Genomic DNA, 13,280 nt, shown 5'->3' with positions numbered 1-13,280 from the left:
TAAAGGGAACCACGCCCCTTTCCTGGGAAACCACGCCCCCTCCCCACAAACCCCGCCCCTCCCCACAAACCCCGCCCCCTCAAAGAAACCCCGCCCCCAGCCAGCCCCGGCCCCTCCCCCCCTCGGAGGGGCTCTGCTGCCCCTCCCCCACTATCGCGATAGAAGGGGGGGGAGGGGAGCCCGAATCTCGCCATTGGGGGGGGGAGGGGGGGGATTGTGAGGGGGGGGAGGGGCGGGATCACCCCCCCAGCCCCTCCCCCACTATCGCGATAGAAGAGAGGGGGAGGGGAGCCCGAATCTCGCCATTGGGGGGGGGGGGAGGGGTGGGATTGTGAGGGGGGGGAGGGGTGGGATCACCCTCCCCCAGCCCCTCCCCCACTATCGCGATAGAAGGGGGGGAGGGGAGCCCGAATCTCGCCATTGGGGGGGGGGGGGAGGGGCGGGATCACCCTCCCCCACTATCGCGATAGAAGAGAGGGGGAGGGGCACACCCCCAACTCTCGCGATTTTTGGGGGGGAGGGGAGGGGGAGGGGGAGGGGCGGCTGGCCGGAAGCGGAAGTGACGCCGGCGCTGGGGGCGGGGGAGCCGCAGGTAAACACGGCCCGCTGCGGGTGGGGGGAGGGGAGGGCAGGGGGAGACCCGGGGGAGGGTCGCGGGGTGGGGGGAGGGGCGCGACCCTTCCCCCCCCCCCCAATCGTTTCTTTCCCCTCCCCCCCCCTAGCAGGGATGCCGCGCGCGCCGTGGCGGGGCGGTGGGGGAGGGGCGGCGCTGCCCCTCCCCCTCCTGCTGCTGCTGCTGGCGCCCCTCCCCCCCCCGGCGGCGCGGGGGGCGCCGTTCCGGCCCGTGGTGGTCGTGCACGGGCTCTTCGACAGCCCCGGCGACTTCCGCCGCCTGCGGCAGTTCATCAACGAGGTGGGAGCCCGGGCCCGGCCGAGAGATCCCCAAAGGATCCCGGAAAGATCCCGGAAATATCCCCAAAATATCCCGGAAATATCCCCAAAGGATCCCCAAAATATCCCCAAAAGATCCCGGAAAGATCCCGGAAATATCCCCAAAATATCCCCGAAAGATCCTGGAAATATCCCTGAAAGATCCCGGAAATATCCCCGAAAGATCCCCGAAATATCCCCGAAAGATCCCGGAAATATCCCCGAAAGATCCCCGAAATATCCCGGAAATATCCCCGAAATATCCCGGAAAGATCCCGGAAATATCCCCGAAAGATCCCCGAAATATCCCGGAAATATCCCCGAAATATCCCGGAAAGATCCCGGAAATATCCCCGAAAGATCCCGGAAATATCCCAAAAATATTCCCAAAATATCCTGGAAATATCCCCAAAATATCCCCGAAAGATCCCGGAAATATCCCCAAAAGATCCCCAAAATATCCCCAAAAGATCCCCAAAATGTTCCCAAAATATCCCCAAAAGATCCCGGAAATATCCCCAAAGGATCCCGGAAATATCCCCGAAAGATCCCCAAAAGATCCCCAAAATATCCCCAAAATGTTCCCAAAAGATCCCAGAAATATCCCCGAAAGATCCTGGAAATATCCTGAAAATATTCCCAAAGTATCCCCAAAATATTCCCAAAATATCCTGGAAATATCCCCAAAATATCCTGGAAATATCCCCAAAAGATCCAGGAAATATCCTGAAAATATTCCCAAAGTATCCCCAAAAGATCCCCAAAAGATCCCGGAAATATCCCCAAAATGTCCCGGAAATATCCCCAAATATTCCCAAAATATCCTGGAAATATCCCAAAAATATCCTCAAAATATCCTGGAAATATCCCCAAAAGATCCTGGAAATATCCTGAAAATATCCTGGAAATATCCCCAAAATGTCCCTAAAATATCCTGAAAATATTCCCAAAATATTCCCAAAAGATCCCAGAAATATCCCCAAAATATCCTCAAAGTATTCCCAAAAGATCCCAAAATCAGCCCCAAAGTTTCCCCAAAATATTCCCAAGATGTCCCCAAAATATTCCCAAAATATCCTGAAAATATTCCCAAAGTATCCCCAAAATATCCCGGAAATACCCCAAAATATTCCCAAAATATCTGCAACGTATCCCTAGAATGTCCTCAAGATATCTGCAAAATATCCCAAAATATTCCCAAAATATCCCCAAATCACCCCAAAATATCCCCAAAAATCCCCCAGAATTGGGGTCCCAATCCCATTTTTAATGCTCCTGATCCCGTTTTTGTGGTTTCAATTCTGGTTTTGGGGTCCCTGATCCCATTTTTGGGGTCCCTGATCCCATTTTCGGGGTCCCTGATCCCATTTTTGGGTCCCAATCCCATTTTTGGGGTCCCTGACCCCATTTTTGGGGTCCCAATCCCATTTTTGGGGTCCCTGATCCCATTTTTGGTGTCCCAATCCCATTTTTGGTGTCCCAATCCCATTTTTGGGGTCCCTGATCCCATTTTCGGGCTCCCAATCCCATTTTTGGGGGTCCCTCACCCCATTTTTGGGGTCCCAAACCCATTTTTGGTGTCCCAACCCCATTTTCGGGGTCCCTCACCCCGTTTTTGGGGTCCCTGATCCCGTTTTTGGTGTCCCAATCCCATTTTTGGGGTTCCTGACCCCATTTTTGGGGTCCCTCACCCCATTTTCGGGGTCCCTGATCCCATTTTCGGGGTCCCTCACCCCGTTTTCCCCCCAGAGCCACCCGGGCGCGGAGGTGACGGTGCTGGACCTCTTTGACCGGGGCTGTCCCAATCCCATTTCTGGGGGTCCCAAACCCATTTTTCTGTATCCTGATCCCATTTTTGGGGTCCCTGATCCCATTTTTGGGGTCCCTGATCCCATTTTTGGGGTCCCTCACCCCGTTTTCCCCCCAGAGCCACCCGGGCGCGGAGGTGATGGTGCTGGACCTCTTTGACCGGGGCTGTCCCAATCCCATTTTTCTGTATCCTGATCCCATTTTTGGGGTCCCTGATCCCGTTTTTGGGGTCCCTGATCCCATTTTCGGGGTCCCTGACCCCGTTTTTCCCCCCAGAGCCACCCGGGCGCGGAGGTGACGGTGCTGGACCTCTTTGACCAGGGCTGTCTCTGACCCATTTCTGGGGGTCCCAATCCCATTTTTGGGGGTCCCAATCCCATTTTTCTGTATCCTGATCCCATTTTCGGGGTCCCTGATCCCATTTTCGGGGTCCCTGATCCCGTTTTTGGGGTCCCTGACCCCGTTTTTCCCCCCCAGAGCCACCCGGGCGCGGAGGTGACGGTGCTGGACCTCTTTGACCGGGGCTGTCCCAATCCCATTTTTGGGGTCCCTGATCCCATTTTTGGGGTCCCAACCCCATTTTCGGGGTCCCTCACCCCATTTTCGGGGTCCTTGATCCCATTTTTGGGGTCCCTGACCCCGTTTTCCCCCCCAGAGCCACCCGGGCGCGGAGGTGACGGTGCTGGACCTCTTTGACCGGGGCGCGTCGCTGCGGCCGCTGTGGCTGCAGGTGGCCGGGTTCCGCCGGGCGCTGGCGCCCATCATGGCCAACGCGGCCCGGGGGGTTCACCTGCTGGGCTACAGCCAGGGTGGGTGGGGGTCCCGGGGGTCCCGGGGCCATGGGGTCGTGGGGAGGGGTCCCGGGGGTCCCAGGGTCGTGGGGAGGGGTCCTGGGTTTATGGGCAGGGGTCTCAGGGTCATGGGGAGGGGTCCTGGGGGTCTCAGGGGTTCACCTGCTGGGCTACAGCCAGGGTGGGTGGGGGTCCTGGGACCCCCGGGGCTGGGGAGGGGTCCCGGGGTTATGGGGAGGGGTCTCAGGGTCATGGGGAGGGGTCCCGGGGGTCCTGGGGTCGTGGGGAGGGGTCCCGGGGTCATGGGGAGGGGTCCTGGGGGTCCTGGGGTCGTGGGGAGGGGTCCTGGGGCCATGGGGAGGGGTCCCGGGGCCATGGGGTCGTGGGGAGGGGTCCTGGGGCCATGGGGAGGGGTCCTGGGGGTCCCGGGGTCATGGGGAGGGGTCCTGGGGTTATGGGGAGGGGTCTCAGGGTCATGGGGAGGGGTCCCGGGGGTCCCAGGGCCATGGGGAGGGGTCCCGGGGTTATGGGGAGGGGTCTCAGGGTCATGGGGAGGGGTCCTGGGGTTATGGGGAGGGGTCTCAGGGTCATGGGGAGGGGTCCTGGGGTTATGGGGAGGGGTCTCAGGGTCATGGGGAGGGGTCCCGGGGGTCCCAGGGCCATGGGGAGGGGTCCCAGGGGTCCCAGGACTGTGGGAGGGGTCCTGGGGTTATGGGGAGGGGTCTCAGGGTCATGGGGAGGGGTCCCGGGGGTCCCAGGGCCATGGGGAGGGGTCCCGGGGGTCCCGGGGTCGTGGGGAGGGGTCCTGGGGTTATGGGGAGGGGTCTCAGATTTTTGGGGAGGGGTCCCGAGTCCAGGAATGAGGGTCCTGTGTTTAGGGGTGGGGGTCCCAGGGCTGTGGGAGGGGTCTCGGGTTCATGGGGAGGGGGCTCGGATTTTGGGGAGGGGTCCCGGATCATTTGGGGAGCATTAGGGTTCTCAGGGGGGATTTTGGGGAATTTTTGGGGGTTCCTGGGGGAAGTTTTGGGGGGTTTTGGGTGGGATTTTGGGGGTTCCCAGGGGTGGTTTTTGGGTGGGATTTTGGGGAGTTTTGGGTGGGATTTTGGGGGTTCCCAGGGGTGGTTTTTGGGTGGGATTTGGGGAGTTTTGGGTGGGATTTTGGGGGTCCCCGGGGGGATTTTTGGTGGGATTTTGGGGAGTTTTGGGTGGGATTTTGGGGGTCCCCAGGGGTGGTTTTTGGGTGGGATTTTGGGGAGTTTTGGGTGAGATTTTGGGGGTTTCCTGGGCCATTTTTGGGTGGGATTCTGGGAGTTTTGGGTGGGATTTTGGGGGTACCCAGGGGTGGTTTTTGGGTGGGATTTTGGGGAGTTTTGGGTGGGATTTTGGGAGTTCCCAGTGGGATTTTTGGGTGGGATTTTGGGGAGTTTTGGGTGGGATTTTGGGGGTTCCCAGTGGGATTTTTGGGTGGGATTTTGGGGAGTTTTGGGTGAGATTTTGGGGGTTTCCGGGGCCATTTTTGGGTGGGATTCTGGGAGTTTTGGGTGGGATTTTGGGGGTACCCAGGGGTGGTTTTTGGGTGGGATTTTGGGGAGTTTTGGGTGGGATTTTGGGTTTCCCCAGGGGTGGTTTTTAGGTGGGATTTTGGGGAGTTTTGGGTGAGATTTTGGGGGTTCCCAGGGGATTTTTGGGTGGGATTTTGGGGAGTTTTGGGTGGGATTTTGGGGGTTCCCAGTGGGATTTTTGGGTGGGATTTTGGGAGTTTTGGGTGGGATTTTGGGGGTACCCAGGGGCATTTTTTAGTGGGATTTTGGGGGTTTCCAGGGGCATTTTTGGGTGGGATTTTGGGAGTTTTGGTGGAGGATTTTGGGGGTACCCAGGGGCATTTTTGGGTGGGATTTTGGGGGTTCCCAGTGGGATTTTGGGTTTCCCCAGGGGTGGTTTTTAGGTGGGATTTTGGGGAGTTTTGGGTGGGATTTTGGGGGTTTCCGGGGCCATTTTTGGGTGGGATTCTGGGAGTTTTGGGTGGGATTTTGGGAGTTCCCAGTGGGATTTTTGGGTGGGATTTTGGGAGTTTTGGGTGGGATTTTGGGGTTCCCCAGTGGGATTTTTGGGTGGGATTTTGGGGGTTTCCCAGTGGGATTTTTGGGTGGGATTTTGGGAGTTTTGGGTGGGATTTTGGGGGTACCCAGGGGCATTTTTAAGTGGGATTTTGGGGGTTTCCAGGGCCATTTTTTAGTGGGATTTTGGGGGTTTCCAGGGGCATTTTTGGGTGGGATTTTGGGGTTCCCCAGGGGTGGTTTTTGGGGTGTCTCGCCCCCCTCCCCACCAGCCCCCTCCCCAATTCCAGGGGGTCTCATCTGCCGGGCGCTGCTGGCCACGACCCCCGACCACAACGTGCAGAGCTTCATCTCCCTGGCAGCGCCGCAGATGGGCCAGTACGGGGGTGAGCGGATTTTGGGGAATTTTGGGGATTTTTTGGGAATTTTTGGGATTTTTTTGGGGGTGATTTTGGGTTTTTCTGTGATTTTTTGGGGTTTTTTTGGGGTTTTTTTGTGATTTTTTGGGGTTTATTTCAGTGTTTTGTGGGATTTTTGGAGGTTTCTGTGTGTTCTGGGGGTGAGGGGATTTTGGGGAATTTTGGGGAATTTTTTGGGAATTTTTGGGATTTTTTTGGGGGTGGTTTTGGAGTTTTCTGTGATTTTTTAGGTTTTTTTGTGATTATTTGGGGTTTATCTTGGTGTTTTGCGGGATTTTTGGAGGTTTCTGTGTGTTCTGGGGGTGAGGGGATTTTGGGGAATTTTGGGGAATTTTTTGGGAATTTTTGGGATTTTTTTGGGGGTGATTTTGGGGTTTTTTGTGATTTTTTGGGTTTTTTTGGGGTTCTTTTGTGATTTTTTGGGGTTTATTTCGGTGTTTTGCGGGATTTTTGGAGGTCTCTGTGTGTTCTGGGGGTGAAGGGGATTCAGGGGGATTTGGGGATTTTTTTTGGGGGGATTTTTGGGGAATTCTTGGGATTTTTTTGAGGGCGATTTTAGGTTTTTTTGGGATTTTTTGGGGGTGGTTTTTTTGGGCTTTTTTTGGTGATTTTTTGGGGTTTATTTTGGTGTTTTCCAGGGGGTTTTGGGAGGTCTCTGTGTGTCCTGGGGGAGAGGGAGGAATTTGGGGAGATTTTGGGGTGTTTTGGGGCTGATTTTGGGGCAGATTTTGGGGTGGTTTGGGGCTGATTTTGGGCTGATTCTTGGGCAGATTTTGGGCTGATTTTTGGGCAGATTTTGGGGTTGATTTTGAGCTGATTTTGGGGCTGATTTTGGGCTGATTTTTGCTGAATTTTGGGCAGATTTGGGGGTGGTTTGGGGCTTATTTTGGGGCAGGTTTTGGGCTGATTTTTGCCGATTTTGGGGCAGACACCGATTACCTGAAGTGGCTTTTCCCCCGGCACATGAAATCCAACCTGTACCGGCTCTGCTACACCCCCCTGGGCCAGGGCGTGTCCATCTGCAACTACTGGAATGGTCTGGCCCCAAAAACCCCCCAAAATACCCCAAAAATTCCCCAAAAATCCCCCCAAAATACCCTAAAAATCCACCCCCAAAACCCCCAGAAATAAACCCAAAAATACCCCGAAAATCCCAAAAAACCTCCCCCAAAACCTCCTGAAAATCCCCACAAAATACCCTAAAAATCCCCCCAAAAAATCCCACCAAAAATCCCACCAAAACCTCTCCCAAAACCTCCTGAAAAACCCCACAAAAACCACCCCAAAAAACTGCAAAACCTCCAAAATACCAAAACCCTCCCAAAAAATCCCAAACCCAAAGAAAACCCCAAAACCCCCCAAAAAACCCTCAAAACCTCCTGAAAAACACCAAACCCTCCCAAAAAACCAACAAAACCCCTGAAAAAACCCCAAAATACCCCAAAACCCTCCCAAAAAAAACCCCAAAAACCCACGAAAAAAACCTCAAAACCCTCCCGAAAACACCTCAACCTCCCCAAAAAAAGCCCAAAACCCCCCCAAAAAAAACCCAAACCCCTCAAAAAATCCCCAAACCCTTCAAAAAACCCCAAAGCCTCCTAAAAAAACCCAAAATATCCCAAAGCCACCCAAAATCCCCCCGAAAACCCTCGGAAAAAACCTCAAAACCCTCCCAAAAACGCCTCAAACCGCCACCAAAAAAAAACGAAACCCCCTGAAAAAAAAACCCAAAAAAAACCCAACCCTTTCAAAAAATCCCAAAACCCCTCGAAAAACCCCCAAAACTTCCCAAAAAAACCCCAAAAATCCCCAAACTCCCCCTTGCAGACCCCCACCACCGGGAGCTGTACCTGAACAGCAGCGACTTCCTGGCGCTGCTCAACGACGAGCGGCTGCACCCCAACGCCTCAGGTGAGCCCCAAAAATCCCCAAAAATCCCCAAAATTCCCAAATTCCATCCCAAAAAGCCCCGAATCCCCGGAATTTCACCCCAAAATCCCCGACTCCCCCAGACTGGAAGCGGAACCTGCTGCGGATCCAGCGGCTGGTGCTGATCGGGGGCCCCGACGACGGCGTCATCACCCCCTGGCAGTCCAGGTGGGACCCCAAAAACCCCCAAAATCGCCCCGAAATCAGCCCGAAGTTACCCCAAAATCCTCCCCGAACCCGCCCAGAAACGTCCCTGAAATTCCCCCGAGAATCTTCCCCAAAAACCGAAAATCACCCCAGAATTCCCCCAAAAATCAACCTAAAATCAACACAAAAATCATCCCAGAAAAACTCCAGAATCACTCCAAAATTGCCCCAAAATTGCCCCAAAAATCACCCTAAAATCAACCCAAAAATACCCCAAAATCGCCCCAAAATTCCCTCAAAAATCACCCTAAAATCAACCCAAAAATACCCCAAAATCGCCCCAAAATTCCCTCAAAAATCACCCTAAAATCAACCCAAAAATACCCCAAAATCACCCCAAAATTCCCTCAAAAATCACCCTAAAATCAACCCAAAAATACCCCAAAATCACCCCAAAATTCCCTCAAAAATCACCCTAAAATCAACCCAAAAATACCCCAAAATCACCCCAAAATTCCCTCAAAAATCACCCTAAAATCAACCCAAAATTATCCCAAAAATCTTCCCCAAAATCACCTCAAAATGACCCCAAATTAACCAAAAATTACCCCAAAATGGCCCAAAAAAATCCCCCCAAAAATCCCCGAATCCTCCCCAAATCCCCCCGGGCCCTTTTGGGGTGTCCCCGAATTTCGGGGTCCCCCCCTGGTGACCCCAAAATTTCCCCGAAGCCTTTTTGGGTTCTACGACGCCAACGAGACCGTGCGGGACATGGAGGCGCAGCCGGTGAGGGGCACCCCAAAATTTGGGGTGGGACCCCAAAAAGGGGGGTGGGACCCCAAAAATTGGGATTGGGACCCCAAAAATTGGGGATTGAGACCCCAAAAATGGGGCTGGGACCCCAAAATTGGGATTGGGACCCCAAAATTTGGGGGTGGGACACCAAAAAAGGGGGATGGGACCCCAAAATTTGGGGTGGGACCCCAAAATTGGGATTGGGACCCCAAAAATTGGGGATTGATACCCTAAAAATGGGGCTGGGAGCCCAAAATTTCGGGTGGGAGCCCAAAAATTTGGGGTGGGACCCCAAAATTTGGGGCTGGGACCCCAAAAATTGGGGATTGAGACCCTAAAAATGGGGCTGGGAGCCCAAAATTTGGGGTGGGACCCCAAAAATTGGGGATTGAGACCCCAAAATTTGGGGGTGGGACCCCAAAAAAGGGGAATGGGATCCCAAAATTTGGGGGTGGGACCCCAAAATTTGGGGGTGGGACCCCAAATATTTGGGGTGGGACCCCAAAAATTGGAGATTGAGACCCCAAAAATGGGGCTAGGACCCCAAAATTGGGATTGGGACTCCAAAAACTTGGATTGGGACCCCAAAAATTGGGGATTGAGACCCCAAAACAGGGGGTGGGACCCCAAAATTGGGAGTGGGGCCCCAAAATTAGAGGCTGGGACCCCGAAAATTGGGGTTGGGACCCCAAAAAAGGGGGATGGGATCCAAGATTTGGGATTGGGCCCCCAAAAATTGGGATTGGGTTCCAAGATTTGGGAGTTTTGGGGTCTCATTTTGGGCTATTTTTGGGGGTTTTGGGGTATTTTTGGGGGTGGTTGAAGGGTTTTTTAAAGGTGTTTTTAGGGTTTTTGGGATATTTTTTGGGTTATTTTTTAGGAAAGTTTTGGTAATTTTTCAGGGTATTTTTGGGGCTGTTTTTAGGGTATTTTGGGGATATATTCAGGATATTTTCAGGATAATTTCAGAATATTTTTGGGATATTTTCAGGATATTTTAAAAATATTTTTGGGATATTTTCAGGATATTTTTGGGATATTTTTGGGATATTTTGGGGATATTTTTGGGATATTTTCAGAATATTTTGGGGATATTTTGGGGATATTTTTGGGATATTTTCAGGATATTTTTGGGATATTTTGGGGATATTTTCAGGATATTTTCAGAATATTTTGGGGATATTTTCAGGGTTATTTTTGGGATATTTTCAGGATATTTTCAGGATATTTTCACGATATTTCCAGGATATTTTGGGGATATTTTGGGGATATTTTGGGGATATTTTCAGGATATTTTGGGGATATTTTGGGGATATTTTGGGGATATTTTGGGGATATTTTCAGGATATTTTGGGGATATTTTGGGGGTATTTTCAGGATATTTTGGGGACGTTTTCAGGACATTCTCAGGGTTATTTTTGGGATATTTTCAGGATATTTTCAGGATATTTTGGGGATATTTTCAGGATATTTTGGGGATATTTTCAGGATATTTTCAGGATATTTTGGGGACGTTTTCAGGACATTCTCAGGGTTATTTTTGGGATATTTTGGGGATATTTTCAGGATATTTTGGGGATATTTTCAGGATATTTTCAGGATATTTTGGGGATATTTTTGGGATATTTTCAGGATATTTTGGGGACGTTTTCAGGACATTCTCAGGGTTTTTTTTGGGATATTTAAGGGGTTTTTTTTCCCATTCCAGGTGTTCCTGCAGGACACGTTCGGCCTGCGCTCGCTCTGGGCCCGGGGCGCTCTGGGCGGCTGCGCCGTGCCCGGGGTCCCTCACACGGCCTGGCACAGCCACAGGGGAGTCTACGAGAAATGCATCAGACCCTGGCTCACCTAGGCCATCCTATGGATTCTATAGGGGATTTATGGGGATTTATGGGATTTATGGGGTTTATAGGGGATTTATGGGGGATTTATGGGGTTTTTAGGGGGGTCTGTAGGGGATCCATGGGCCTGGCACAGCCACAGGGGAGTTTATGAGAAATGCATCCGGCCCTGGCTCACCTAGGCCATCCTATAGATTCTATAGGGGATTTATGGGGTTTTTCATGGATTTATGGGGTTTATAGGGGATTTATGGGGTTTATGGGGGATTTATGGGGATTTATGGGGTTTTTAGGGGGGTCCATAGGGGATCCATGGGCCTGGCACAGCCACAGGGGAGTTTATGAGAAATGCATCCGGCCCTGGCTCACCTAGGGGAACCTATAGATTCTATAGGGGATTTATGGGGATTTATGGGATTTATAAGGGATTTATGGGATTTTTAGGGGATTTATGGGGTTTTTAGGGGGGTCCATAGGGGATCCATGGGCCTGGCACAGCCACAGGGGAGTTTATGAGAAATGCATCCGGCCCTGGCTCACCTAGGCCATCCTATGGATTCTATAGGGGATTTATAGGAATTTATGGGATTTATAGGGGATTTATGGGGTTTTTAGGGGGGTCTGTATGGGATCCATGGGCCTGGCACAGCCACAGGGGGGTCTACGAGAAATGCATCCGGCCCTGGCTCACCTAGGCCATCCTATGGATTCTATAGGGGATTTATGGGGATTTCTGGGGTTTTTGGGGGATTTATGGGGTTTATGGGGTTTATAGGGGATCTATGGGTTCTATAGGGGGGTATCAAGGGGATCCATGGGGCTGGCCCTGGCTCACCTAGGGGATCCTATAGATTCTATAGGGGATCTGTGGGGTTTATCATGGATTTATGGGGTTTATGGGGTTTATAGGGGATCTATGGGGTCTATAGGGGGGTTTTTAGGGGATCCATGGGCCTGGCCCTGGCTCACCTAGGGGATCCTATAGGATCTATAGGGGATCTGTGGGGTCTATAAGGGACCTGTGAGGTTTAGAGGGGATTTAGGGGGTTTATAGGGGCTCTGTAGGGGATTTGGGGTCTCTGTGGGGTCTCTATATGTCCCTATAGGGAATTTGGGGTTCCCTTTAGGGGATTTTGGGGTTCCGTAGAGGATTTGGGGTCCCTGTAGGGATTTTGGGGTTCCATAAGGGATTTAGGGGTTCCTGTAGGGATTTTGGGGTTCCATAGGGGATTTTGGGGTCTTTATAGAGGATTTCGGAGTTCCATAGGTGATTTTGGGGTTCCATAGGGGATTTTGGGGTTCCATAGGGGATTTTGGGGTCTTTATAGGGGATTTCGGAGTTCCATAGGTGATTTTGGGGTTCCATAGGGGATTTTGGGGTTCCATAGGGGATTTTGGGGTCTTTATAGGGGATTTTGGGGTCCCTTTAGAGGTTTTGGGGTTCCATAGGTGATTTTGGGGTTCCATAGAGGATTTTGGGGTTCCATAGGGGATTTTGGGGTTCCATAGGGGGTTTTGGGGTCCCTTTAGGGGTTTTGGGGTTCCATAGGTGATTTTGGGGTCCCTTTAGGGGTTTTGGGGTTCCATAGGGGATTTTGGGGTCCCTTTAGGGGTTTTGGGGTTCCATAGGGGATTTTGGGGTCCCTTTAGAGGTTTTGGGGTTCCATAGAGTATTTTGGGGTTCCATAGGGGATTTTGGGGTCCCTTTAGGGGTTTTGGGGTCTCCCTGGGGCCCCTCCCATTTTTGGGGTCCCTGGGGGGGTCCCGGCCGTGGGGGAGGGGCCGGTTCAGTTTTTGGGGTCTCTTTTGGGGGGGGGTCTCCCCTCCCCCACCCCTCCCCCACCGACTCAGGGATTTGGGGGCCCCTCCCCCCACGGCCTAAAGGGGGAGGGGCCAATTTGGGGGGGGCGGGGCCACGGCCAATAAAGCACTTCCCCCCCCCCCCGAAATGAGTCTGGGGGTTTTTGGGGGTCTCGGGGGGATTTTGGGGGGTTAAAATTGGCCCCTCCCCCTTTTCACCATAGCCCCGCCCATTTCACGAGACCACGCCCCTTTTTCCATTCCTGGCTTTTTATTGGTTCAAACCCGATGTCAATCAAAGGGGGGGTGGGAGGGCTTAAAGACAAAATTGGGGCAAAATTCGGGAATTTTGGGGAATTTGGGGCAGCATTTTGGCCATTTCGGAGGAATTCGGAACCGTTTTGTGTAAATTTTGGCCCTTTTGGGTAAATTTGGGGCCATTTTGGGTGACTTTGGGTAAATTTTGGCCGTTTTGGGTGACTTTTGGCCTTTTGGGGCAAATTTGGGGCTTTTTGGGGTGAATTTTGCCCATTTGGGGTAAATTTTGCCCATTTGGGGTGAATTTTGCCAATTCTGGGTGGATTTGGGGCAGTTCTAGGTAGAAAAATGGATTAATTTTGCCTATTTTGGTTGAAATTTGCCCATTTTGGGTGAATTTTGCCCATTTTGGGATTTTTGGGGAGATTTTTTTGGGATTTTGGGGGGATTTTTTTGGGTTTTTTGGGGGATTTTGGGGGGATTTTTTGGGGGAGATTTTTGGGT

At 52.2% G+C, this 13,280-nt stretch overlaps 1 protein-coding gene across 1 annotated transcript; it reads left to right on the top strand.

The window, feature by feature from the left end:
• Window positions 1-725: 725 nt before the first annotated feature.
• PPT2 (palmitoyl-protein thioesterase 2) lies at window positions 726-12,660 on the top strand. Its single transcript, XM_077788907.2, has 8 exons — window positions 726-913; window positions 3,395-3,548; window positions 5,878-5,973; window positions 6,935-7,042; window positions 7,834-7,917; window positions 8,019-8,103; window positions 8,814-8,868; window positions 10,586-12,660. Exons 1-8 carry the CDS (start codon window positions 728-730, stop codon window positions 10,727-10,729), a joined length of 912 nt encoding a protein of 303 aa, XP_077645033.1. The 5' UTR covers window positions 726-727; the 3' UTR covers window positions 10,730-12,660.
• Window positions 12,661-13,280: the final 620 nt, after the last annotated feature.

Source organism: Lonchura striata, chromosome 35, assembly GCF_050655825.1.
Source record: "Lonchura striata isolate lonStrDom1 chromosome 35, ASM5065582v1, whole genome shotgun sequence".
NCBI lineage: Eukaryota > Metazoa > Chordata > Aves > Passeriformes > Estrildidae > Lonchura > Lonchura striata.
This window is presented reverse-complemented; position numbering and strand designations above follow the sequence as displayed.